This window comes from Mirounga leonina, unplaced genomic scaffold, assembly GCF_011800145.1.
Source record: "Mirounga leonina isolate KUSES-001 unplaced genomic scaffold, KU_Mleo_1.0 Mir_166, whole genome shotgun sequence".
In the NCBI taxonomy this organism is placed as follows: Eukaryota; Metazoa; Chordata; class Mammalia; order Carnivora; family Phocidae; genus Mirounga; species Mirounga leonina.
Genome location: NW_023270418.1, coordinates 29,849,417 through 29,876,776, shown reverse-complemented (window position 1 = coordinate 29,876,776; position 27,360 = coordinate 29,849,417). Strand labels below are relative to the sequence as shown.

The following is a 27,360-nucleotide window of genomic DNA, read 5'->3' as shown; positions in this document are numbered from 1 at the left end:
TATTTTCACAGTGATTATTTTATTTGATTACTTTTACATTAATAGCTCATAATAAATAAAGCCACTTTTTGAGTTGTAAAAAACACTGGATAATGTGTTTATATATTCAGATCCAAATTTTGTTACTGCTGAAATGGGTTAATAGTCTGCTCTGCTACAGATTTACCCTTAACTGAAGACATTCCCTTCGAAAAGGCACAGGATCACTATAGAACACAAAGCTGTTACTGTCAAAGACAGATGCACATGCCTTCGGCCATGAACGCACCTGGCAGCGGGCCAAAGAAATTTGTAGGAATCCCTTTCAAACTAGCACTCCTTAGACTGTCAAGAAAAAATAGTTTTTCGTTCATTAAAATAACCTAACATTCCCTTTGCCCTTGATTGCAGATTTATAAAACACACAAAACAGCATTGATTACCTCTCCATAACAAATAGCTAGGTGGATCTGAAAATGTCAACTTCTGAACTTAGTTACCTAGAGAATATAATCAAAGATAATAAATGCAGTGCTGAATCATGATGGAATAGACACAAAACTCTGATTTTAGTTTTCTATTCTTTTTTTCCCTTCTAGATCTGGCTGGTTCTTTGCACATGTTAGACAACTACTAAATTCTCCAATTAGGAAAAGTCTGGGGCGCCTGGGTGGCTCAGTCGTTAAGCGTCTGCCTTTGGCTCAGGTCATGATCCCAGGGTCCTGGGATTGAGCCCCGCGTCTGGTTCCCTGCTCGGTGGGAAGCCTGCTTCTCCCTCTCCCACTCTCCCTGCTTGTGTTCGCTCTCCCACTGTCTCTCTATCAAATAAATAAATAAAATCTTAAAAAAAAAAAAGTCTGAACTTAAGTCTGCAGAAGACATCAGACCCAATCTAAAACTGAAGAAAGCACTACTTAATTGCTAATAATGGTGAAAGCCAAACCAAATTTTGAAAGTAATTTTATGCCTTTTGCACACATTTATTTCTAATTCTACCTTCCATGCTAATCAGGTTATGGCACACTATTTCTGCTATAGTTATTGATATACTTGGACTTGAACGCTTCTTTCATGATCTGGTAAGCAATACAGGTAAGTGCTGTGGCTTCAGACTTGAACAGTACGTGACATAAAATTCTCTTCTTCTAAAAAAGCTGACAATTTCTAAAATCTTTGTCAGTAATAAGCAAAAGAAATTTTAAAAATAAAATAAAGCGTTAGGTCATACACAGACGCTTGACTTTTGAGATCTTATTCTCTCCATTTCCCTAGCAGCTCTATTATTTCCCCAGCAGAAACAATATGAATCTATTTAGTAACTGGAACAGCTTGTCTCCCCCTTCGGCTTTATCTCCCCCCAACGTATTGTAAAGCTGAAGAGTTCAGAGTGAATACCCATATAAACACTACCGACATTTTACTATAAGTCTTACTTTTATTTTTTATCATGGTAAAATACACATAAAATTTACCATCTTAGCCATTTGCAAGTATTCAATTCGGTGATGTTAAGCACATTCGCACTGCTGTGCAACCATCACCACTATCTACTGATTTTTTACTATACAGGTATCCCCTGCTTTCCAAAGGTTCACATTAAGCCACTTTGCTTTTACAAAAAAACCCTACGTTAGTGTGGTTGTGGCTTTTTTCATAAAAGCAAAAATCCTCTTTGGATTTCTTTCAGTAGGTGGAAACTGGTACTAATGTAGGTCTTTCGTAAAAGCAAGTGGCTTAATGTGAACTTTTGAAAAGGGCTGGGGATATTTTCCATTTTGGCTCATCGAGGGTTTTATAGGAACGCCCTACTTTTGGATAGTAGGGGAAACCTGTACGCAATTACATACTATCCCTCATATCTGTCCATTAGTCCATTTCATTCTTTTAAAATGTATTTCAAAGTAAATCACAAATAGGAAATCTACTTCAGCTTCAAATGAAGTGCAATGTTTATAGTTTTTCTTTTGACGTAAAATCTATATACATGGAAATACATAATACATTCACGGATTCTGAAGACATGCATACACCTATGTAACTCCACCAAAATACAGAATATTACCATCACCTCAGAAAGTTTCCTCATGTTTCTTCCTAGCCAACATCCCAAGAAGTAACAACTGCTTTCTTTTTCCTACATAATCAGTTTGCTTGTTCTATAATTTCGCCTAAATGGAATCATGCAGTATGAATTTTTTGTATTGCTTCTTTCACTTGACATAATTTCTGAGAATCATCCATATTGCTGCAAGTATCAAAAGATAACTAGCTAGGGGCGCCTGGGTGGCTCAGTTGTTAAGCGTCTGCCTTCGGCTCAGGTCGTGACCCCAGGGTCCTGGGATCGAGCCCCACATCAGGCTCCCTGCACCGCGGGGAAGCCTGCTTCTCCCTCTCCTACTCCCCCTGCTTGTGTTCCCTCTCTCACTATGTCTCTCTCTGTCAAATAATAAATAAAATCTTTAAAAAAAAAAAAAAGATAACTAGCTATATCACAGGTTATCTACTCCCTTGTCGATGGACTTCACTATTTCCAGTTTTGAGTTGTGATGATTAAAACTGCTATGAACATAACAACTTAACAACAGCTGTACGAACACATTTTCATTTCTCCATAGTGGAGTTACAGAGTCACAGGGTAGCTGCAGGTTTAGTTCGGTAAGAAACTGACCAACCTTTCTCCAGAGTATTTGTACATTCTTACCAATAATTTATGAGCTTAATTTAAGTTGTTCCACAACCTCGCCAACATTATGTGTTGTCAGTCTTTAATTTCGGCCATTTAGGTGGATGTGCAGTGATACGTTTTGATTTTAATTCTGGGAAGACTCCATTGCTGAACACATTTTTACTGGATTATTGGTCACTTGTACATCTTCTTTTGTGAAATGTCAGAATCTTTTCTGCTCAGTTTATTGTGTTGTTTGTCCTTTTATTGTTGAAATATAGTTTTTAATATTTCCTAGATGCTAGTCCTTTTTCAGACATGTTTTGTAAATACTTTCTCCCAGTCAATGCTTTGCCTATCAGTAGCACCTTTTAATGAGCAGATTTTAATTTTGATGAGGTCTAATTTATCGAGTTTTAATTTTATGGCTAGTGCATTCTATGGTGTAAAAAACTTTTGCCTAAGCCCCCAATTCATGAAGATATTCTGTGCTTTCTTCTAAAAGTTTATAGTTTTAGTTTTTATATTCAGGTCTCTGATCCATTTTAAATTAATTTTTGCATATTGTGTGAAGTAGGGACTGTGGAAGGCAGAATTCTAAGATGGCTCCCAAGACTCTTGCTGACTGGTGTATAGGTCCTGTATAATACTTCCTCCTGCCCCCAAGATGAGCAGAACCTGTGAATATGATGGGACAGTAGTCACTCTTGTGTTTATATCTGTTATGTAAGATCTGGTAGTGGACTGGAGAGAGATTCTCCTGATAGCTTTGAAGAAGTAAGCTACCACGTTAGGAGAGGGCTATGAGACTATGAGCGGAGTATGATCCCCAGCCCACAGCCAGCAAGCAAGAAAATGGGAATCTGGCCCTACAACATCCAGGAATTGAACTCTGCCAGCAATCCATGAAGAGAACCCTCTGTCTTGAGATAAGATCACAATCCTGCTCACACCTGCTATTTCCAGGGTACACTTTACTTCAGCTAACCTGTGCCCAGACTTCTGATCCATGACAACTGTGAGATAACTAAAGTGTTGATTTAAGTCCCTAAATTTGTGGTAAGTTGTTTCTGAATTCTCTGTATCTTAGATCTATTTGTTGACTCCCTTGCAAGTACCACAACGTCTTTATTACTGGAGCTTTATAATGTCGTGAAGTGAGTATTCCAAGTCCTCCAACTTTGTTCTTTTTCAAAATTGCTTTGGATTTTCTAGGTTGTGTGTATTTCCATAGACATTTTAGAATGAGCCTGTCAATTTCTATAGAAAAAAAATCCTTCTGGGATTTTGAATTGAATCCACAGATGAATCTGGGTAGGACTGACATCTTAACAATAATGAGGCTTCCAATCCATAAACACAGCATAGCTTTCCTCTCAGACCATTCGTAAGCTTCTCTTTGCAGTTTTGAGTACAGAGGACTTATCTGAACATTATTTTGTTAAATTCATTCCTATCTTATGCTTTTGATGCTGTGTTTTAAAGTTCTGTTTTCTGGTCTCCCTTAGCTCTAGCGCCATCTTCTTGGAAACCTCTGCACCATGAGAACCAAGTGGAGGAAGAAGCAAATGTGCAGGCTGAGGCTTCAGAAAAGAAAACCACAAGTAAACCACTAGCATGTGCACCCATGGAAGTCACAGGAGCAGAAATAAGGAAAGCCAGAGGTCAGGGATTCTGGTACAATTTGTTGGACTGCATGCCTACTTTCTAGAGCATGATTCAATGGATCTAGAACATCCATCATCCACCCATGATCAGTCATCTGATCATGATGACCTATAAGAGACCCACCTTGCTCACACAAAAACAGTCCCTTTTGGTCCTTTGCCCAGGACTTGTGACTTTCAGGACTAATTCTGTTTTCATTTGTGGCTGAATGTAATAGGTGTACAATAAATCATCTCTTCTGCTATCTTAGCTGAGGAAAAGAAATTTAAAAAAATTTTCATTTTCTGATGATTTGCTGCTGGTACATAACAAATCAAACTGAGTTTGGTGTATTAACCTAATATCCTATAACCTTGCTAAATCCACTTATTAGTACTAGTAATTGTTTTATAAATTCCTTAGGATCTTCTGTCTAAACAATCATGTCAACTGCAAACTAAGACAGTTTTAACAAATTCTTTTCCAATCTATTCATTTCTATTTCTTGTCATAATTCAATGGTAGGACCTCCACAGTGATCTTGAATACAAATGGTGAGAATGAGCATTCCTGCCTTACCCCTAATCTCAAGGGGAAGGCGCTCAATATTTTGGCATTAAGTACGTCAGCTGAGTTTTCAATAAATGTCATGTATTAGGACTGAGATTACCTTCTATTCCTAGTTTGCTGAAAATTTTATCAGAAAAAGGATGTTAAGCATTTTCAAATGCCTTTTCTATACTGACTGAAATAATCACAGTTTTTCTATTATATTAATGTGGTGAATTACGCTAATGGATTCTGCAGTCTTAAAACAAGCTTGTATTCCTGGGACAAACTGTACTTAGCCATGGGGCATTAACCTTTAGATACAAGGCTCGATTTGATTTGCTAATATTTTGTGAAGGATTTCTCATCTTATTATGCTCATGAGGGGTATTAGTTTATAATTTTCTTTGCAAGGTCTTTGCTTTGTCCAGGTTCGGTATTACTACCGAAGTGTTCTCTCCTTTTTCCTTAAATGCTTGCAAGAGTGCCAGTAAAACTCTGGACTTGAACGTTTTTGTGTGAGAGATATGAATTTATGAGATAAATTCATTGATAATGAATTTAATAGAAATTGTGTTAGTTTCAGTAAGTTGTATTTTTCAAGGAGTTTGTTCATTTCATCTAAGTTGATAAATTTACTGGCATAAAGTTGCTCATAATATTCTATTATCCTTTTAATATCCATAGGATCTGAAGTGGTAACCCCTTTTTCATGTTTGATATTGGTATTCTGGTTCTCTTTTCTTGATGTCAAGAAATCAATTTTGTTGATCTTTTCCCCAACTGGAGCTCCAACTTACAACCCTGAGATCAAGAGCTGCATGCTCTACCAACTGAGCCAGCCAGGTGCCCTTTTTCTAAGTTCTTAAGTTGAAACCTTAGATCATTGAATACAGATATTTTTCTTTTCTAATACAAGCATTCAGAGCTATAAATTTCCCTTTTAGCATTGCATTCCAAAAGTTTGATATACTGTATTTTCACATTCAGTTTAAAACAATAAAATTTTTTGCCTGTGATTTCTTCTTTGAGCTATGCATTATGTGAAAGTAGCTTGCTTAATTTCCAAATACTTCGGAATTTTCTTAGGTATCTTATTTTTATTGTTTATAATTTCATTATGGTCTTAGAACATATTTTCTGTTTTTAATCTTTCAAATTTACTGGTTTTTTTTTAATGGTCTAGCATATGGTAAATGTATTTCTTGTCTAATTGCAAAAGAGTGTGTATCCTGCCATTGTAGGACAGCGCTCTATAAATATTATCTAGGTCAGAGTGGTTGATTGTGGTGCTCAGTGTGTGTATGCTATGTGTGGGTGGGTCGATCAATTGCTGAGAAAGAGGTATTAAAATCTCCAATTATGATTTTAGAATTGCCTGTTTCCTTAATTCTGTCAAATTTTGCTTCATGTATTTTGCAGCTGTTACTAGGCACATACACATTTATGATGATGAAGATTTATTGAGACCTTTTATCATGACAGCACATCATTTTTCACTTCTGGTAATACCCTTTGTTGTCTCATGCTTAACTTTTGCATGGTGTTCATTTATATATTTTTTGGTATATATTTTCCCATCTGTTTAATTTTTACCTCTCAGTGTCTTTAACGTGCACCTTTTATAGTCAGGATATAGTTGGGTCTAGAAGTTTATGTAGTCTGCCACTGTATTGGTTGTAGTGTTTAGTTCTTTAACATTGATAGCCTTGACTTAAGTCTCCCCTGCCCCCTTTTTTTTAGAGAGCGAGTGTGTGTGTGAGCAGGGATGGGGACAAGGGGAAGAGGGAGACAATCTTAAGCAGGCTCCATGCTCAGTGTGGAGCCCAATGCGGGCGGGGCTCAAACTCATGACCCTGAGATCATGACCTGAGCGGAAACCAGGAGTCAGGAGCTTAACCCACTGAGCCACCCAGCACGCACTCCCTGCCCCCCAGTAAGCTCTACACCCAATGTGGGCTTGAACTCACAACCCCAAGATCAAGAGTCATATATTCTAAGGACTGAGCCAGACAGGCACCCTGAATAAATAAATCTTTAATATTGTTTCAGATATTTAGCATTTCTAATGCTCTTCCTTCCGGAAGGTCTGAGTTTCTATCTGGTATCAATTCCCTTTAATCTTTAGAACTTCCTTTAGTGTTTCATATAGTGCAGATCTTCTAGTGACAAATTCTTAATTTTCTTTCATCTAATAATGTCTTTATTTTGCCTTCATTCTTGCAGGGTATTTTTGTCCAACAAAGAAATCTGTTCAATGACTTTTTTCCCCGTTTGGCACTTTATAAGATGTTATTTCACTGTCTTCTGGCATTGTGGTTTCCAGTAAGAAGCTAGCTCTAATTATAATGGTCATTCCCTTTTATGTGTCATGGTTCTCTAGCTACTTTTCATATTTTCTCCTTATCTTTGGCTTCAGTAATTTAACTATAATACTGTGTAGGAAAGGGTTAACTCAATAGGCCTTAAATGCTCAAACCCTGCACAGGCCAAAAAAAGGTCTGTCTTTAGGACTGGACCTTGGCTGGCTCCTCGGAGATGAACTCTGAGCCCCTGAAATATTCTGGCTGAGAAGTGTTTTTGCATGCCTGAGGACTTGAGCCATGCTGCACCAATGCGATCAGGTAACCTTGCCCTAACAATATGATTTATGACAAACATCTGTTTTTGCTCCGGGGGGTCTGAGTAGCCGAGATCAGTCATGTGGGCACTGCAAGGCGTTCTGGACACCAAACACTGAGTGAGCTTTCCTTGTTGGCAACACTGCACATGCTGTCACATCACTGATAGGAAAATTAAGGGCATCCTTGTGTGACTCCACTGGACACCTGGAAGCTTGGACCTGGTTTCTCCTGGACTTTATCCCATGTGCCTTTCCCCTTTGCCAATTCTAATGTGTCCTTTTGTTGCAATAAATTGGTAACTCTAACAGTTTCTGAATCCTGAGTCCTTCTGTCTTGGGGACCCCTGACACATGTACCAAGGTATGTTTTTTCTTTGTCCTTATCCTAATAGGTGTCACTAAGCTTCTTTAGTCAGCAAATGTATTTTGCTGAGAAATTTTACTATTTTATCTTCAAATATATTCTTCTGCCTCTCATTTTCCTCTCCTTCTGAAACTTCCAATTACATGACTTAGATCTTATAATAATGTCCCAAAGGTCCCTGAGGTTCAGTAATACATTTTTCTTTCTGTTCTTCAGGATGGATAATTTTCTGTTCATCTATCAATGAGTTCAGTGACTCTTCCCTTTGTGATCTCCATTTTGCTATTAAGTCCACTTGGTGAATTTTAATTTCAGCTGCTGTACTTTACAGTTCTAGAATTTCCACTTGGCTCTTTTTTGTTGCTGTTTCTCAATTGAGATTTCCGTTCTTTTCATTCAAGTGTATTTTCCTTTATTTCATTATAATAGCTGCCTTAAAACCCGTTTCCCAATTCTAACAAATGAAGTTGTTTCTGTTGGTTGTCTTTTTTCTTCAGTTTGGGTCATATCTTCCTGGTTTTTAAAATGTGCGGTTTTGCATTGTATCTTGGACACCGTGAATATTATGTTGTACATAACGGACTCTGGACTCTGTTATATTCCTCTGGAGAGTGCTAATAAATATTTGTTTCAGTATGCAGTTAAATTTGGCTGGATCCAAACTGTGAACTCTTGTCTCTTGGGCAACATCTCAGTTCACTTCTTTTCTCTTTAGCTGAGCTGCTTGTCGTCTTCTATGCATGTGTGTAGTTCAAGGATTAAACAGAGGTGTATATAGAGAGTACGTACACAGAATTTTAAGTTCTCACTCTCTGGATTTCTCCTTTCCAGGACTCCTCCAACCCTTTCCAGTGGTTGAATCGGCTGTGGCTGACCCAAATTCTGTCCTCTTACAAGTTTTCTATGAAAGTTTTAGCCAACCTGCCAAGTGCCAACTCAGCCTGTCATCTGGCTAAAAGCAGTTAAAATGGAAAACACATTCCATGCTGTCTCTTCTAAAAGTGTCAGCTCCTTTTCAGAATCTGTCTAATTGTTCATTTTCCAGTATCTTCAGTTCTTTTTTTCTTCCAATTTTGTCCAGAATATATAGTTATATGCAAGAAAGTTCAGTTCCAGCAAAGCTTACTTGACCATACTGCAAGAAAAACCACCGTGATGTTATTTTTTTAAATTTACTTCAGCTTCACTGTGTGTGGATATATAGATTATCAAAAAAAAAATTTTTTTTAAGTTTTATTTATTTAGGAATAATCTCTACACCCAACATGGGCCTCAAACTCATGACCTCAAGATCAAAAGTCACATGCTCTTCTGACTAAGCCAGCCAGGCACCCCAGTATAGGTTCACTTTTCTTTTTTAAAAAAAGAGAGGGGGCGCCTGGGTGGCTCAGTCGTTAAGCATCTGCCTTCGGCCCAGTCATGATCCCAGGGCCCCAGGATCGAGCCCCGCGTCGGGCTCCCTGCTCAGCGGAGAGCCTGCTTCTCCCTCTCCCTCTGCCTGCTGCTTCCCTGCTTGTGCTCTCTCTCTGTCAAATAAATAAATAAAATCTTTAAAAAAAAAATAAAAAGAGAGAAAGCGTGCATGCATGAGTGGGGGAAGGGGCAGAGACTGAGGAAGAGAGAGATCTTAAGCAGATTCTATGCTCAGCGTGGAGCCAGACGTGGGGTTGAATATCATGACCCTGAAATCGTGACCTGAACTGAAACCAAGAGTCAGACGCTCAAGCAACTGACTGAGCCATCCAGATGCCCCTAGATTCACTTTTAATAATTATTCTGAATAATTTCTTTTTTAACTTGTGTTTTCCTACTGTAATCATTTATCAGATAACAAAAACTCTGCTGGGGGGGTTCAATAATACAATTTTTATTAATAAATTATGAACATCTGGGGGCACCTGGCTGGCTCAGTCAGTACAGTGTATAACTCTTGATCCTGGGGTTGTAAGTTTGAGCCCCCACCTTGGGTGAAGAGATTACTTAAAAAAAAAATTGTGAACATTTTCACATAATAGCAGGAACTCCAACTTTGACAGCAAATTGACAATAACTAGAAAAATAATGCACATTCCTAGAAGTTAAATTGATAAGCAGTGGCACTCTGACCCTAGAGAAATATTTGTATATGTGTAAAACCAGACAAGTACAAAGATGTTAACTTCAGCACCGTCTGTAAGTGTAAAAAATGGAAAATAATCCACATCCTAATCAAAAGGAAAGTAACAGAGATAAAATGGATTACTGTATGTAAAGCTGTTAAAATGAATAAATTATTCACTTCATTCAAATTTTATATATTTCAATATGGAAAGAGTTAAAAAAAAAAAAACCCTAATGTCGAATGAAACAAGTTGCATAACAAAGATGGTAATATTAATAAAGGTCTGAAAACACAAAACAATACTACATACACATACATTTAAAACAAGCTGGAAGGATTTATCAGGTCCGTGATGGTGGTTACCTCTGGGGAAGGGAAGTAGGGAGTAAGTGGGTCAGGTGGTAATCTAAGGGTTCTTTAGTTTGGAAGCAAATATGACCATTAATGTTAATTCACAGAAGTTAATTCTACATAAAGAAATACGAGTGTATATCTTTTTGTACTTTTCTATATTTTTCCATTTCTTAAAAAAAAAACAACCTATAACAGCTCCAATGGCTGCATAATATTCGATTGCACAGATAGGTAATAAGACATGGAGATACCTGCCAATATTTTAGACAGCACTACAAAAAACATCTTTGTAGGGGCACCTGAGCGGCTCAGTTGGTTAAGCATCTGACTCTTGATTTTGGCTCAGGTTGTGATCTCAGGGTCATGAGATCGAGCCCCGAACCTGGCTCCATGCTGGGCGTGGAGTCTGCTTAAGATTCTCTCTCTCCCTCTCCCTTTGTTAGAGCTCTCTCTCTAAATAAAATCTTAAAAAAACAAAACAAAAAACCCCCAAAACCTCCCAAAAAACAAAAAAACCCCACATCTTTGTAGTTGTTTTTGCACATAATTTTTTTCCTTAGAATAAATTCCTAGAAACAAAACTGCTAGATTAATTCTAGGACTCTGTTACATACTGCCAAAATGCCTTCCAGAAAAGTTGTAAAAACTTACATCTACCTATCACCAAAATATATACCTGCCTATTTCCTTGCATTCTTGCCAATCTGGATACTAAAATCCAAAAACCTGTCTTCACCCAATTAGGTGTATGATGAGCAGGATCTAAATTTTCCCCAAACAATTAGTTATACCATAGATCATACCATAATTATTGAACTATAATATCATCATAAAGGAAATGAAACTTATGCTTCATTACAAACTTGTATAAAATATACCATAAGACAGCAAAAGAAAAAATACCATTAATATTTTTCATTGTTTCTTTTGCCTATTTTCCCCAACAATTTTAGGCAGAACCTAATTACAGAACTGGTTTTACTTCAAAGGGAAGACTATTCAGATGTACTACTTAGAACTAGAGACTGATGTATTTTGCTGAAGTAGTTGTATTTTAAAATATTTATTCATAAAGTAAGACAATTTAAAAAGGTTTTCTATTTTGAAGCCTGCAAAGGAAGACCTTTTAGCTTCTTGGTCTCATTATACCGGTCTTTAATTAGCATCTAAAAATGTCTACTAATGATAGAATTTGGCCAGTGACAAATATCCTAAATTTCTATAGCCCATTTCACCTTTCACAACAGATTAAATAACTCAGTTAAGAATTACTAATAATTAGTATTTACACAGTACTTTGTTTACTACAACACTATAAAGCAGGACAAAATAATTATTACCATATTAACAGAGGAAGATGCCAAACCAGTTAGGTGAGTTATCTGAGGTCACACTGAAGCAGGAATTTGCCAAAATTAGACACTGAAGTCCTTGTAGCCTAATTCCTATATGCCTTATCATTCAAAAGAACAACCTGTAAGAATTATGACAACAACTCATAAAGAAACCTAGAATATACCAGAGTCGGAGAATCTTATTATTAAAATGATACTGAGGATCATCTCCTTCAACATCCTCACTTTACAGATAAGGAAACTGAGGCCTCAAAAGGTGATATAACTTAATTGTTCAAAGCTTTCTAGATGCTGTAAAGCAACAATGAAAATTCAGCACTCCTCAATCCAAGCTCAGCAATCTTCAATTTAACTAGAGTATAACAGCTATCCTTAACTGCCACTTCAAATTTTTTAGTTTATAAAACAGTCTCAATGTTTTCACTGATACTGAACAATTCATTCACTTAACAATGAACAAATAATTATCCAGTACCTACTACATGCCAGGTCCTGTACTTTGTGCTAAATGAGTATTTATTATATGCTAAGCACTGCATTATCTGCATGTCCACATTTGATCCCCATAATATTATTACAAGGTAAGCACAACTATCTCTATCTTAAAGATTAAAATTTAGAAAGACTAAGTAATCTGCCTGTGGTCTTCAGGAAGGAAATAAAAAGTAAAGGGTGCCCTTCTGCCGCAGCTGAAGAGCTGCAGCCACGGCTCTGCAAACCCCATGGTCATGGACCTCAACAAGGACCACAAGGTGACCAAGAACGTGAACAAGCCAAGGAACTTCTGCCGGCATGAGCACCTAACCAAGCACATCACATCAGTGTAGGACAAGATCCGAGAGGTGTGCGGTTTCACTCCTTTTGAGAGGCACCCCAGCAGGAGGAGCTGAGCAGCGTTCTGGCTGCCACCAGGATAGGAAAGTGGCTGCTAAGGGCTGCTAAGGCCTCCCCATTCTGTGCATAATAAAATGTTTATAGAAAAAAAAAAAAAAAAAAGGAAATGGTATAATCAATTTTATAAGTTTATCCTAACAAAAAAAATCTTATTTTTATTTTAAATATTGTAACTCTGTATATGATTTCATTTGAAAAAAGGGATCTACTGTCAAAGAAGCCTGGAAAACCAGAGACCCCTACATAGATTTAAGAGTGACCGTATAGTGAGTGCAGAACTTAGGGTTGTGGGTCCCTTTTGGAAACCTTTAAATGTCCTTTTCTTCTTACACCTTCCAAGATCCCAGAACAGATAGCATTTGCAGTAATGTAACTGAAGGCTGATTTCGAGAAAAGTAATCATTCAAATAAAGAGAAGACAAAGGAGGGCGCCTGGGTGGCTCAGTTGGTTAAGCGACTGCCTTCGGCTCAGGTCATGATCCTGGAGTCCCGGGATCGAGTCCCGCATTGGGCTCCCTGCTCAGCGAGGAGCCTGCTTCTCCCTCTGACCCTCCCCCTTCTCATGTACTCTCTCTCATTCCCTCTCTCACATAAATAAATAAAATCTTTAAAAAAAAAAGAGAGAAGACAAAGGGAAAAGCTTCTAGTACCACATAATAAATCTGGCCTGAAGAGTATTCAGTAAGGTCCAAAGTAGAAGAATGCATGACTTCTCTTAAGCAATACTCACAAAACAGTACTATAATACAATACTGGTTACCTACTTTCAGAGCATAAAATCTCTGTAGTATAAGATCAAATTAATTAAAAGTTTCATTTGCTGTCGTTCCCAGGAGGAATTCCTTTATCTTTGATTGCTAAATAGATTTCACAAGGCCCACAGCAAAAAACCCAAGTGCTAAGCAGTGCTACTATTATGGAGATTTAAAAGTAAGCTTTGTGAATAAATAAATGCCTAATGATATTCTTAACACAGCAACTGCTCTAGGGCCAACCTGTAAGGAAAGCAGAACCTTGAGGAAAAAAAACAAACAAACCAAAAACCTGAAGCATAAAAAATGTTTTAAGGAGAATATTAATTTTAACAAGTGGTCTACTGCTTTGGGAAATATTTGTATAAGAAAAACAAATCAGGCAACCACAAAAAAAAATTCTACCTTTCCCCATTACGCAGTGTTGTTTTTATTCTAGCCGTAATTTTGGTGATATAAAATCAGAGACTTAGAAAAATGACACTCTGATAAGTAATCAATCACAGCAGAATTAATCACATGTAGTATTTCTAATGTAAATGATTACCTGAGAAGTTTGTGAGAAGTCTTGCTAGGGCTTGCTTGTTTACCACTTCAGTCTTACTAAGGCTCGAAATAGTATCTACCCTAGGAGTTTCTTTGCTAATTGTGGGCTTCTTAGAAATCCCAAGATCAGATCCAGTATTAACTTCTGTGTGTTCTAGGACATCATACGATCTCTGAAGCCAAGAAGATTCTGGATCACATGTGAAAGTCTGCTTGAGTATTTCTTCAGGAGAAGATTCTACATTATCCAGTACAGAAGCTGACTTCTCAACCTTCCTTTCACTCAGTTCCTTAAGTGCTTTGATTGTGAGCTGTTCCTGTTCTAAGTCAAGAGATGCTGCTGGAGTACCCTGGGCAGGGAAAACATCCAGAACCGTACTTTCATTAGTTTCTTTGCTTTGTTCAGTGTGTTTGCTTTTTCTATCTTTAATTTCAGAACCACCTGATTCATTTTCATGCAAGATTTCCACAGCAAGAGTTGTTTTAAAGTCTGCAGTCTTCTCTGATGTTGCCTGAAAGGCATTTCCTGCATCTTTATCTACAATTCCTTCCTCTCTGGTTTCTGTAAAGGCTGCTATCAGGTCCCCTGGGGAAGAATCATCTGCACCTTTAACACTTTTTTCATGTAATGACTCCAAATAGGCAGAGGTTGTCACATTTAGTGAGAATTCTGTCTCTGGAAGAACACTTGGAGACAGAGCTGAGGGATGTTTGCGGTTCTCGGTTGCAACAGGCTTTTCAGGATCAACTTCACTCATACTACCCGACTGCTCCACCTCTTCTGACGTGCCATTCAGATCAGGTACTTGTGAACACGCTGCCTCACCAGCTGGACTCCTTTCAAGAATATCAGGCTGAACTTGCGCTGCCTCAGAGCCACTGACTGGCCCTTCAAAGTTTTCACATGTTTTATTTTCCCTATTGCAATTGAAAATCTCTTCGATTTCTCTTTCATCTCTTTTTACAATAGCACTTGGAATGGAAACAGGTTTTTCAGCCTGAATTTTGTTACTTTCAAATGAAATACTGGTTGTAATGTCCTCTATTACTGTGTCATCAGATTCACCAGAACTATCAGCCTCTGTGGCTTCTCCTAACACAGAGCTCTGCCAATTCATTTCACCTTTCACATGGCCATCAGGTAAGACCACTTTCACATTAGCCACTCCAGAACCCAAAGAGAGACTTTTCTCAAAAGGAGATCCAGGTAACTCTGAAAGTGTGTTATCTTGTTTCTGCACATTGCCTCCCACACCTTTGATACTGATTTCCTTCGTGGAATGGAGACCGTCTGGCATAGGTTTTTCCGTGACAGCATTTTCTCGTGGGAGAGATGCCTGTGCCCAATCACCTGCTGATTTAATGATGGGAGTGCTCCCACTAATAGAACATACAGGAAATTTCTGGTGAGCGTTAGTCTTAAGATTTACAATTGGGATTTCTGAATTATATTCACTCATATCAAGTCCTGTAGTTTTTGTGATGTAGTCAGATTTACTGCTCTCTTCTTTCACTTGGGGAACCAAATCCCAAGTCAGTATTTCATTAGTAAAGTTATGCATATCATTCACACATCTAGACACTTCTTCCAATGCTGCAGTTGTGTGCGAAAACTGTCTAGTGAGCAATGCAGAGGTTGGGTAACGCCCTGCCTCTTTACTTCTCAGTGGAAATAGTTTGTCACTAGACTCCAAAATGTCTGCAGATGATTCTCTATCAATGTGCACTGCCCACCTACCAAAATCATTTGTGCTCTCCTTACAGGCATCTTTAAATTCTTTGTCAAATGCTTCTTTGTCAATAATTACTTCAAATGGTGACTCAGGGGAATCCTTTTCAATAATACCACCTCCTGAAACTTCAGATGGGGATAAGGAATATGTACAAATGCCTTCTGCCTTAGGCTGCTGGGCGAGTGGTTTCTGGGCTTTTAGCAAAGTGAACTTGTCATCAACATCCAAGCCAGTTTCATCACCCGTACCTGGTACCTCATTTGGGTTCCTGGACTCCTGATTTTTATTTATTTGCTGTTCCATTAGACCAACTTCCTTTGAGAGAAAAGCAGGACGATCAGGGAAACTGACCGGAATGGAAGGACGGTTACACTGAACTCCTTCTGCAACAGAAACTGGGGAGTATGCTATGTCTTTACTAGTCCCTTGAAGCTTTTCCATCTTTTTCACATCTAGTAGATCCAAACAGTCTTTTCCTCCTTTGGCTAAAATAGGCTGGCTGCCTAACACTTTGCTTTTTTCTCCATGTAGTACTGTAAGGTCAGTGTTATGCATTTCAGAAGACGAAAAAAGGGAGGAAGTCATAATTTCTGAAGGTGGCTCATCAGAGCAAAGAGAGCTCAATCCCTCTATAGTCAGAATTTGAAAGAAAAAAGTTTGTTTACCAGGTACAATCACACATTAGCTAGTCAGGCCAAGCAGCATGCTTTTCATTTTGCAAGTTACATATATATATATATAGACACACACACACAGGATGTATATATATACATACACACATGTAAATATGTAACAAAACAATGATCAACAATTAACCTATAAAACATGCATAAAAGTGCCAAGAGTGAAACAGAAAAGCTGTATCATGCTACAAATTGCAGATGACAAAAAATTTTCATGACAAATACTTTTCAGTCTACTTTTTCCATTGTAAAAGTAGAGCATAAAGAAGTATAATGAGATTGGGAAATCTGGGGAAATTTTTTTTTCCTTTTTTTTTTTTCCTGGTAGAGCTATTCAATGTAATCCATACATAACTCAATATTATGAAGTACTGATATGTTCTTATCTGTAAGCTGCATAATTCAGTACACAGGGTTTCTACAAATCCACTGTTATAGTCTGACAGTTTGAGAAGAAAAAAAAAAGTGACCACAGTTCTTTTTGATTCTTAGGAGATACAGTGGATCCCTCCTGAGCCTAAGAATCAGACTAGAATTATTCTATTCTATCCACAGGGAAGATTGGTCTCAGGTACAGACGGCCTCATTTTAAACTAAAGAGTATGAAATGGTTGGCCTGCTCCAAAATCTCTTGCACCAACTTGCCAATTTAACCAACATTGAACTGTGCAAACTGGTAAGGTTTGTTCTGTGGTTAAGAAGAGTTAACGCCAGAAACCCTTTTAAAAGAGAAAATATCCTTCTAAAAGTAATACATTAATTAAATCTTATTAGTTATTAATACTACAACAGCCAGTGATTTATCATATTGTTTTCCAACTTTCCAACCTAGCAAGTTTTTCCAGAAGAAAAGATCAAAACAACTGTCCCAAGGTAAGTGCTGTCTCTCTTGCACATTGTTGTTATCTCTGGAGTTAGAACAAAGTAAGTCTTAAATAAATCGTTCCAAATGAGTGAATCAAAGACTGTTTGGCCAGGTGAGACCTAAGCAGGCTCAGGACAGCACTGCCTTGAGTGTGAATGAGTGAATTTATGAAAGAGAAAAACCTTTGGGATTACTTTTATTCAGCTTATATTCTTTTTCATGTGAGAAGCTGAATAATAGAAGCAAAATTGTGACTTTATTCAAAATCATTTCATAAGACTGAAAAGAAATAAAAACTAAATATCTTACTCCAAAAAATAAAATTTAACTATTATAAAAATGTTTCCAAATGCCAGATAAAGTTCCTCTATTTCAACACATGACTGAAATTTCATGTAATAGGATATGACCTTTAGAACAGTTTAACTGTTATCTGGGTATTGGGGGGAAAAGTTTTTGTAAATTGAGGAAAAACACAGTTTGGTGGTACAAACTGTACTAGTGGGACAGAAAATACTTGAAGCAAGCTGTAATTCACATTTACTTTTTTTTTTTTTAAAGATTATATCCATTTATTTGACAGAGAGAGACATAGCGAGAGAGGGAACACAAGCAGGGGGAGTGGGAGAGGGAGAAGCAGGCTTCCCGCTGAGCAGGGAGCCCGATGCGGGGCTCGATCCCAGGACCCTGAGATCATGACCTGAGCAGAAGGCAGACGCTTAACAACTGAGCCACCCAGGCGCCCCAATTCACGTTTATTTCTAATGTAGTAAAGATGGTTTGCATCTATCATTATATAGTATCGTTATTTAGTACTCAGCAAGACCAGATTAAGGAGACAATATAAATGAAGCTCAGCATTATAGATTAAAAGGTTCAAAACCCTGAAATTTAAAGAACTACATTTTTAGTAGTTCATTTGTAGGCTACATTTAAATCAGAAATATTCCATGATCTGAGCTATGTTATTATTACTGAACTTATTGGTTACTGTTTCTACCATGAAACATTCAATGGATTAAATCTGGATTAAGGTAAAACTGGGAACCCCTCCCTTCAAACATGAATGGAACTCTGACATGATCAAAACTGACTCCACCTTACAGGGAATGCTTGGCTTGTATATTTTATAGAGACTGAGATATCAGATAATTTAGACCAGCCATCTTATAGACAAAAGTGGACAAAATGAATTAATAATTCCACAAATATTAATCGAGTGCCTGTCATGTGTCAGACACTGCCTTAGAAACTAGATTAACAGTGGTGAACAAAACAAAAGATCCTTGAGTTTGTGGTGCTTAAGGGTACCTGCACCCAGAGCAGGAGACAGACAATAAGCAAAATCAGTAAGTAAAGTGATGATGTGGTGGTGGTGGTGGGCCTGAAGAAATGAAAAAGAAAGCAACCTGGGGTGCCTGGGTGGCTCAGACGGTTAAGCGTCTGCCTTCGGCTCAGGTCATGATCCTGGGGTCCTGGGATCGAGCCCCACATCGGGCTCCCTGCTCAGTGGAGAGTCTGCTTCTCCCTCTCCCTCTGCCTGCTGCTCTGCCTACTTGTGGTCTCTATCTCTCTGTCAAATAAATAAAATCTTAAAAAAAAAGGAAAAGAAAAAGAAAGCAACCTACCCTAAATGCTAATAGAAGAATGTGCACATTACTGGGGGAAAACGCATGGTGGAACCATTCTAACATGCTTTGTCAGGACACAACCTGGTCAGTTTTCCAAGCCTTGTTTCTCTCCTTTCTTCTTTGAACTCTTAATACTCCAAAAGTTTTAAGTCAGGTATATAATAATCCGAGGTAAAGCCAGAAGATTAGGTTAGAAATCTTATTCTCAGAATACTAGCAAGTCCTGCAATAAATAAAACTTATAACATTCTTTAATTAAGACTCTTTAATATGATGTCACTATTATGCACACACAAATAACTTTAGTCATATTTCCTAATAATTTTGTGACAATATATGGAATGGATAGTGCTTTCTCGGGGGTTAGCCTAGGGTGCAAACAGAGCTCAATGCTGCATTAATTTCTCTGAGACTGTGAGATACAGGAACTAGCTCTCACCATTGTCAATCAAGCTTTCCCACATGTAGCAAAATAAGTTAGCATCCTCATCTGTGCTTCAACTTTAATTATCATGTTTAGAATTTCAGCAAATGAAAGGAAGTTTCTTTGGCTAGTTGAAACCCTAACAAACTTGGACAGAGCTGACTTGTACAGAGACAATGGAAAAAACTGGGCTGGAAGTAAAAAGTTTATAAAGGCATGAAAACATTAAATAGAACGAGACCAGAATCTACTAAGCCTTTTTTAGAACAGCTCCCATAAGCAAAGACTCTTCCAATTAGTGAGTATGGCACTTAATAGTCACTGGTGTTGTCCAAGTCTGTAAAACAGCAGAAATCGCCAGGGAGTTTGAAGGTTGTTAGTTTTTAAAATACCATACACTGTAAAACTGCCTGATAGAATGACTCTGGATCATCTTACATCTCAGAAAATGTCCATTCCCTTTGCCTTTTCAAAAGATCCAACCGGGGCGCCTGGGTGGCTCAGATGGTTAAGCGTCTGCCTTCGGCTCAGGTCATGATCCCAGCGTCCTGGGATCGAGTCCCGCATCAGGCTCCCTGCTCCTTGGGAGCCTGCTTCTCCCTCTGCCTCTCTCTCAATCTCTCTGTCTCTCATGAATAAATAAATAGAATCTTAAAAAAAAAAAAAAAAAAAAAAAGATCCAACCGTTCACATGCACTACAAGAGACTTTCAACATTACTCAAAACCAATGTCTGTCAAAAAATTCCCTCATTATGAATATTTTCTAGTTATTTGCTGTAATAGGATTTAATGTGCATATTCATTTTCAAGAATTCTAATTACTTAAAAATATGGTATGGCTCTATACACCTAATAAGTTTGTTGAAAAAGGGAATTATAGGGCGCCTGGGTGGCTCAGTTGTTAAACAACTGCCTTCAGCTCAGGTCATGGTCCTAGGGCCCTGGGATCGAGTCCCACATCGGGCTCTCTGCTCCGCGGGAAGCCTGCTTCTCCCTCTCCCACCCCCCCTTGCTTGTGGTTCCCTCTCTCACTATGTCTCTCTCTGTCAAATAAATAAAATCTTTAAAAAAAAAAAAAAAGGGAATTATATATGGTAGAGGTGAAAAATGTCATAACCCCATAATAATCATGAGAATGTTCCCAAATTTATCCAGTACTGAGCTGTTTGCTTACCCGTATCTTCCTAAGGTCTAAATACTTATAAGTCTCCACTTAAGTGTACTATCCGAAATAAGACTAGGAAATTAAGTTGGCAGTCTAAATTTCTAGACCGCTCCCAGACCAAAAATTTCTATTAAAAGATGCAAAATCATTTGATCACACTTACTAATCGTGTGGCCTTGGCAAGTTGATTAATCTCATCTAAAAAACGGTGATACTAAAGCACCTAACTTGAGAATTGCTGTGAGGATTAAATGAGTTAATAGGTGAAAAGTTCTTAGAGCACTATCTGGCACTTAGTAAATCCTCAGTAAATGTCCCCAGACACCACATTCTCAAAAAAAAAAAAAAAAAAAAATCTCCTGACACAGAGACTCCAGATCATATGCTTTTTTGATAGGGGAGAGTATATAAATCCTCATTCAGAGTTTTAGACACTTTTCCCTCCTACCATTCTCAAATAAAAGTAATTTAAAGAGCTTTTATCTATTTCAAAAATTTGGGTGATGCAACTTCTGAATCAGTTATTACAAAACAAATGTCTATGGCATTCCAAGAATCATACTGGATTCTATGTAGGTAAAGACATTTAAGACGGTCCAACACATAAAAAAATGGAAGGCAAGGTTGAAAGAAAAAAGAACTTTTTCTGAACAAAATGTTTCATTTTACCACCACCAAGGCCAAAGTATATTTTAGTTCAATGTACAACTAGCTGAACAATATAACAACCTGGCACAAAAACAGTCTTGGATGCCGTCTTTTACACTCCCTTTCAAACTTTAGAACTACTAGTACTTCATGTATTATCTCTGCCTTACTGACTCAGAATTTCCTGAAATGGATGCAATCTGCATTACAAGTTTCCTAGGTAATGAACCTGGTTTGAAAACCAGAACTTTACGAATTTTAGAAAGGTAGAAAAATTGAGCTGTACTTCAGAACTCTAGTCTTGTAAAAATCCCACAGGAGATGAACCTGACGCTTTTCACTCTCACTCTTGCCCCTGTCCTTGTCCAGAAGCACAGCTTACAGTTTAGTAGGGCATGGGTGGTCCTTTTGTGCATGCTTCAAATACTTCTATCTGCTAAGTTTGAAGTATAGTAACTCGAAATTTTGATTGGAATAAGGCAAAAGCTCCGTTTGATTGGAGAATAAGGTGTGGGAATTCAGGAAGAATTTTCCCTCTTCCTTGCCTGCAGTATTTTATATCTCAGAACAAGGTGGGGAGTTAAAAATGACATGAAAAATCAACTTCCAAGTGAATACTGTGTTCACATCAAGTAAATACACTCGAATTGAAAAAAATCTCTTCATATATTGTTTACTCTATCCTTCAAAATAATTTCTCTTTACTTTGTTTCTTGTCCCCCAAACTGCCTTTTCAAAAAAGACTTAATATTTTTATTCAGGTGTTGGTAACTTAATTACTGAAAACAATGTGATCTAGAAATAAGTAATTAATAATGAATATTATATCCTATTATCAGAGTACTTCCTAAAAAGAGTGAATAGCTTAGAATCCTGTTTTAGATACCATTTGGTTACTTTCCAACCCTCCTCACTAAGGAAATTCATTACTTTTAATTAAAAGGATAGCTGTAACATGGAAAAACCATACACATCAGCAAAGAAATACTATGCTTATTCATACAAGGGAGGCTTGAAATATTCAGGTATAGGTTTTCCTACACTTGAATTTTCTTATGTTCACAAAACAGGAAGGAAAGACAAATTCTCGTGCAAAACAGTATCAGCAACTTTCAGCCACAGCATCGAAATAGGAAGTTAGCCAGCAGACACTTTGCAGCCAAGCTAATCCTAAACAAAAAGTCTCTTCTGTACAAAGAAAAATGTTTTGCTCTTGTTAAAAAAAAGGCTGTAACTGGCAAATTTTTCCCTCAAATGCCTGCCCCAAAGTCCAGTGTTTAACTAACTTCCTATTCCAGATGCCTACTGCATTACTCAAATTGAATGCAAATGTTCATTACTGCAAAGGTGCTTCCAGTTCTTCAGGTTCCTCTCTTTCCCATCTTATTTTTACCTACTTTTCTTCCATGCTTTCTAAAGAAAATCAGCGTATTTTTCAGCCTCCACTCTTTTCAAAGGTTTCAAAAGTAGAAACCAAATTTCAGTTTGATTTTGTGCTCATGGAGGGAGCAGAGCCCCCTGATGATACTAAATTTACATCACTAACAGCAGTAATATGGTTAAAATAGAATTTCTGCCTCTTCCCCTGCTCTTATGATTGTAACATTAACCTCAAAATGACATCTCTAAAAATATCTGCAAACACTAAAATACAACTAATATACTTTATCATGGGCAGTGTTTATGAGTATGGGCTTTGGAGTCCTACATCTGTCACTTATTCACTCTGTGATCTTGAGCAAGTTATTGCACCATTTTAAACCTGTGTCAACTGGTAAATGAGCTAGTACCTTTCCTCCATAAAAGTGGCTGTGCGTATTGAAACAATTCACATAAAGTACTGAACACAGTAAAAGCTCAATAAAAACGAGCCACATCCTACATGTATACCTCTGTTAATATCTTTATTTTACATTACAGGAAAACGCCATTAAAATTTATTCCCCTATTTTGAAACACTTAGGGATTAGGCTGAAATTAAATTCTGCTTGATAAGAAAGAAGGAATCAATAAGAAAAGACTACAAAGGACCTACTCAGGAATACAATTTATTTAAAAAGAAATCGATTATTCTATTAATATTGTCATTACAAATATATTTAATAGCTGTCAAAAAGTTTGCTTTGCTAACTTAAATAGCTGTCTACTTCAAAGTAGTACAATTTAATAAATATTACATTAATTTTCTTTTGAAAAATTTAACTGCCCTTCCTTTATTCAGTGCAAATTAATGGCAGTTTTTTGTGTATTCATCTCCCTGAAGACCAATAATAACTATCTCAGGATTGAAGAGGTCATTCTCAAATATAAAAATGTCCTATTTAATAATTGCTATATTGCTTAGATATATAAAAGTAAGGCTAATTCTCCAAGGCTAAATAAGTGGCTAAGAGTATGGAAGCCAGAGACAGAGGAGTTAGTTGGGTTAATGCCAGTGATGGACTCAAGGTTCTTCTTGGTGGTGGCACTCTGAAAGCCCTGCATTGGGCCAGACTGGTCCCAGCAATTCTCCCCAAGGGGTTAATCCAGTTAAACAAGGACACCAACATCCTCTTTCCTTATTTTTATAAGGCATACTAGAAGCTACCATTCTTGGCTACTCTAGAATGCACCTAATCACTTGCCAAGGTGTTTCCTCAAACAACAGATTGATCTCTAGACCTGCCAATGAAGTAGAGTCCAACTGGGTTACTTTTCCATTACGTGTTTTTTTGCAGGAGAAAAATGCTAGTAGTAATAGAGGCTAGACTGGAACACCTTCAGGGATATGGCTTTTTTAACTGCCTCTTTATAATACTCTTTTAACAATAACATTATCCTGAATCTGCACTGCTCTAAATAACTCTTTTTAAGCAAAAAGGAAAAAATGGCAAATCTATTTTCTTTTACAAACTTTCATACTCACTGTGACGCTGAAGCCTACTTAAACATTGGTTTTTAATTAGCAAAATCCTTATTTACCTCTATTCTATTTGAATGTATGTGTAATTTTTCCCAATAGGAATGAAATAGTTTTTTAAGCTATAACAGTTATCTTGTCGACATTCCATACATTAGTTATGTTGTATTTGGCTTGCATTGTTACACTATTTAGGATATCGATTATTCCCCTTCTGTATGAAAAAAGTGGCTGAAAGTTCTAACCTTGAAGAATTGTATTTTAAAAGATCTAAAATATTTACAAGAGAAAATGTAATGATTTGTTCTATCTACATTATGCTATTTTTACCAGTTTATCTTCCAGAGTAGATTACATGTAATACCTACTTGCCTAAATTATTAAATTGCTCATAAGGAAAAAAACTCTTTAAAAAATCAATCTGGTTGGATTTCAGATGTCAAGTCACTTTATAGGTTTGAATTATTTTTCTAATATTCACAAAATATCTATCTTTTAATGCAAACACTTAATTTCAAAGGTCATGATTTGACCCACAAGTTACCCAAATTCACCCAAGACACATTACAAAGGGGCTGGGGGACCTAATATTATCAGTCTGATTTAAAAGCAACAAATTATCTACCATGTTTCATAAGAAATATGCTACATTCACTTTATCCCATTATGTTTTTATTCTTATAAGGTCAAAGTCTTGGGGCCCGCCCCTGGGTGGCTCAGTCGTTAAGCGTCTGCCTTCGGCTCAGGTCATGATCCCAGGGTCCTGGGATCGAGCCCCGCATCGGGCTCCCCTGCTCAGCGGGAAGCCTGCTTCTCCCTCTCCAACTCCCCCTGCTTGTGTTCCTGCTCTCACTATCTCTCTGTCAAATAAATAAAATCTTTAAAAAAAAAAAAAAGGTCAAAGTCTTCCTACCAAACCAGCATCCAGACTTTGCATCTAGAGAATTCCAGCTGGGACAGTAATCTGTTTGCACAGGGCTTCTCAGACCTATCTAGTGAGTTTAATTACCTTTTTTTAAAATAAGGATTTTCCATTGACCTATATTTTAGATTGAGTACACCAGACAAATGAAACTGTGCTTATTACTAGTGCGACTCGACAGAGCACATAGTGCTCTCTCTTACAGATTCTTGATAGTGCTACCCCCACAAACATACAGCTATCACACTCGATTCCCTTCTTCACTGGCTGGCAGATTAAACAAACAAACAACCCCACAAAGCCACAGCTTAATCTCTAGGAAAACAAGCCTTGCTTGCCAAAAAGTCAACTGACTTGTTCAGTGTTCCTAGGCATTTTGGAACCAGCCTCGCTCTTGGGACAAATCTCAGATAAATTCACACTAAAGTACTCTAGCTAAGTTAGTGTATTAGTAGTTCAGTGGAAGCACACTTTTATACTGTTTTTTCCAAATCTACTATCTCTCCAAACCAGTGACATAACTGCAAATCAGTAGGTTAAATGCATCCTGCACTGGGTTGTGTTATGAGCCACAATTCTGTCTGCTCTAAATTCTAATTTTTAAGAAATGCTCAAAACTGCACCTAAAGCTTATGTGCTGTTAAAGGGTTCACCTACCTAGTCTTACCCTATTTTATTAACCTTTACAGGAAATCCAAAGCAAACTACTAAATATGAAGGACTGGCTTGTAGTTTTTATTTCAAGGGGTTTGGGTGCAATAGAAAACTTGCGCCTCATATCCCCAGTTACAGCCTCTTTCTCAACATTTTTCTTTTATTAATGCACACAAAAAAATGACAGACTTGCCTTGTGAGGTCGAAAATAGAGATACAGGCTGAGAGGAAGAGGAAGAAACAAAGGAATCTGAAAGAAAATATACAGCATGAGAATTTGACAACCTCACACAGGAATTTTAACTTTAACTCTCCAACTCTCCTTTTTTTTTGGCCAAGCATCATAATTTCATTGGGTTTAAACAAGAGGGGAAAACTCAAATCTTTATTTCCATTTACTGTTTACACTCACCTGGCAGCAAAATCTTATTTTATTCTCAAGATGCATTTCTAAAAGTTAATCAATTTTTTTGGTCAAATATTCTCACCTTCAAAGAAAGAAAATAGGAACCTCTAGCATTTTTAAACAAGTATAACCTCAAGAAAGAGGATACTCCCCTGCAATTCTTTGTGGGAAAGAAAAAATAGGTACCTGAGTACTAACTGATACTTGCTTTTAACCATTATCAACTGCATTTTGAAGAGCTGGTCACTAATACAAGCATTTGAAGTTATAAACTTGGCAAATATGCAAAGCTGACCCTGAATACTTAAAAAAAAAAAAAATCACAAATAATCCATTAGGAAAATAAGACTGCACGAGAAATCTTCCACCTTCTAAAATTATAGTCCTCTAAATTTGGCAACATTTATCAAAATTGTAAATGCATGTACTGTCCCCACCAATAATAGTTATTCTTTTAATTTGGCCAGTTATGCCTCAAGAAATTTAACCTACAATATTAGCACAGAGTACAAACCCGTGTACATGAGAATATTCATCAGAGCACTGGTTATGAATATTAGGAATACTCTAAGTGATCATCAACAGGAAACTAAATAGTTACATCCAAACGATGGAATACTTGCTGCTATGAAAAACAGTAAAGTACAGCTATGTATGTTGATACAGTTGATAAATTAAAAAAGCAAAGTGCAGAAGTATATACTTGTGCCCCCCCTTTGTTGCTAGCAAAAGGGACTCTGAGGTCTGAAATGGGGGAGATTTGCTTTTCACCACCACCTTTGGCCCTTAAAAAAAAATACAAACCAAGCATATAATTCACTAAAAATGGAAAAAATTAATAAAAGTAGAATGTGAAAAGCAGCCCCCCCGCCACAAAGTGCCCCTAAATATACTGGCCTTTACTCCTTTTTTCCTTGCAACTATAAAAATGTTTTCACAAATATTAGAAATGTACTTAAAATAGGGAGATTGATTGCTTTAAAGGACTGGGCTATAGCTTGTATTGATAAATACAAATTTATTTAGTCAATAAATATGAAGCACATTAACAGCAACAGAATTTAGTAGACCACAGGCACAGTTCAGTAACTCAGGACCAGAATTTAAAAATTCACTACTTTTTAACTCTCTTAAGATGAAGCATCACATTTACCACTACAAATGAAAAACTATTCTTTTTTGGTTGTTTTTGTTTTGTTTTTAGTAATCTCTACCCCCAACGTGGGGCTTGAACTCTCCACCCTGAGATCAAGAGTTGCACACTCCAACTGAGACAGCCAGGTGCCCCATCCCTTTCCTTTTTTAAAGCAAGCATTTCTGCTTCTTTAATGTTTCCAGATGGGTTCATCCCTATATTTACCTTCAACATTAAATCTCTGCCAGATGATGAGTTTAAATCTGAATAAACCTGAAAAACCAAATGTTAATAAGTTCAGCCGAACGCCAAAAAGGATCCTATGAACTTGACTATCCACCTCCATGTAACACCCCCTCGTAATG

At 37.3% G+C, this 27,360-nt stretch overlaps 1 protein-coding gene across 3 annotated transcripts in view; it reads right to left on the bottom strand.

Annotated features, from left to right (window-relative positions):
• Window positions 1-27,360, bottom strand: part of RTN3 (reticulon 3) — a 61,970-nt gene that overhangs the window by 21,669 nt on the left and 12,941 nt on the right. The window contains exons 1-2 of one of the 3 annotated variants that reach the window (XM_035013085.1): window positions 13,831-17,327; window positions 7,433-8,962 (exon numbers count right to left, since the gene is read on the bottom strand). The exons of 1 other annotated variant lie outside the window; for it this stretch is intronic. In XM_035013085.1, the coding sequence (XP_034868976.1) occupies window positions 8,934-8,962; window positions 13,831-16,147 (2,346 nt within the window). In that variant the 5' untranslated portion in view covers window positions 16,148-17,327 and the 3' untranslated portion in view covers window positions 7,433-8,933. Of the gene's footprint in view, window positions 1-7,432; window positions 8,963-13,830; window positions 17,328-27,360 lie in introns of those variants that run through there. One more of the 3 variants, XM_035013087.1, reaches the window with a different exon arrangement.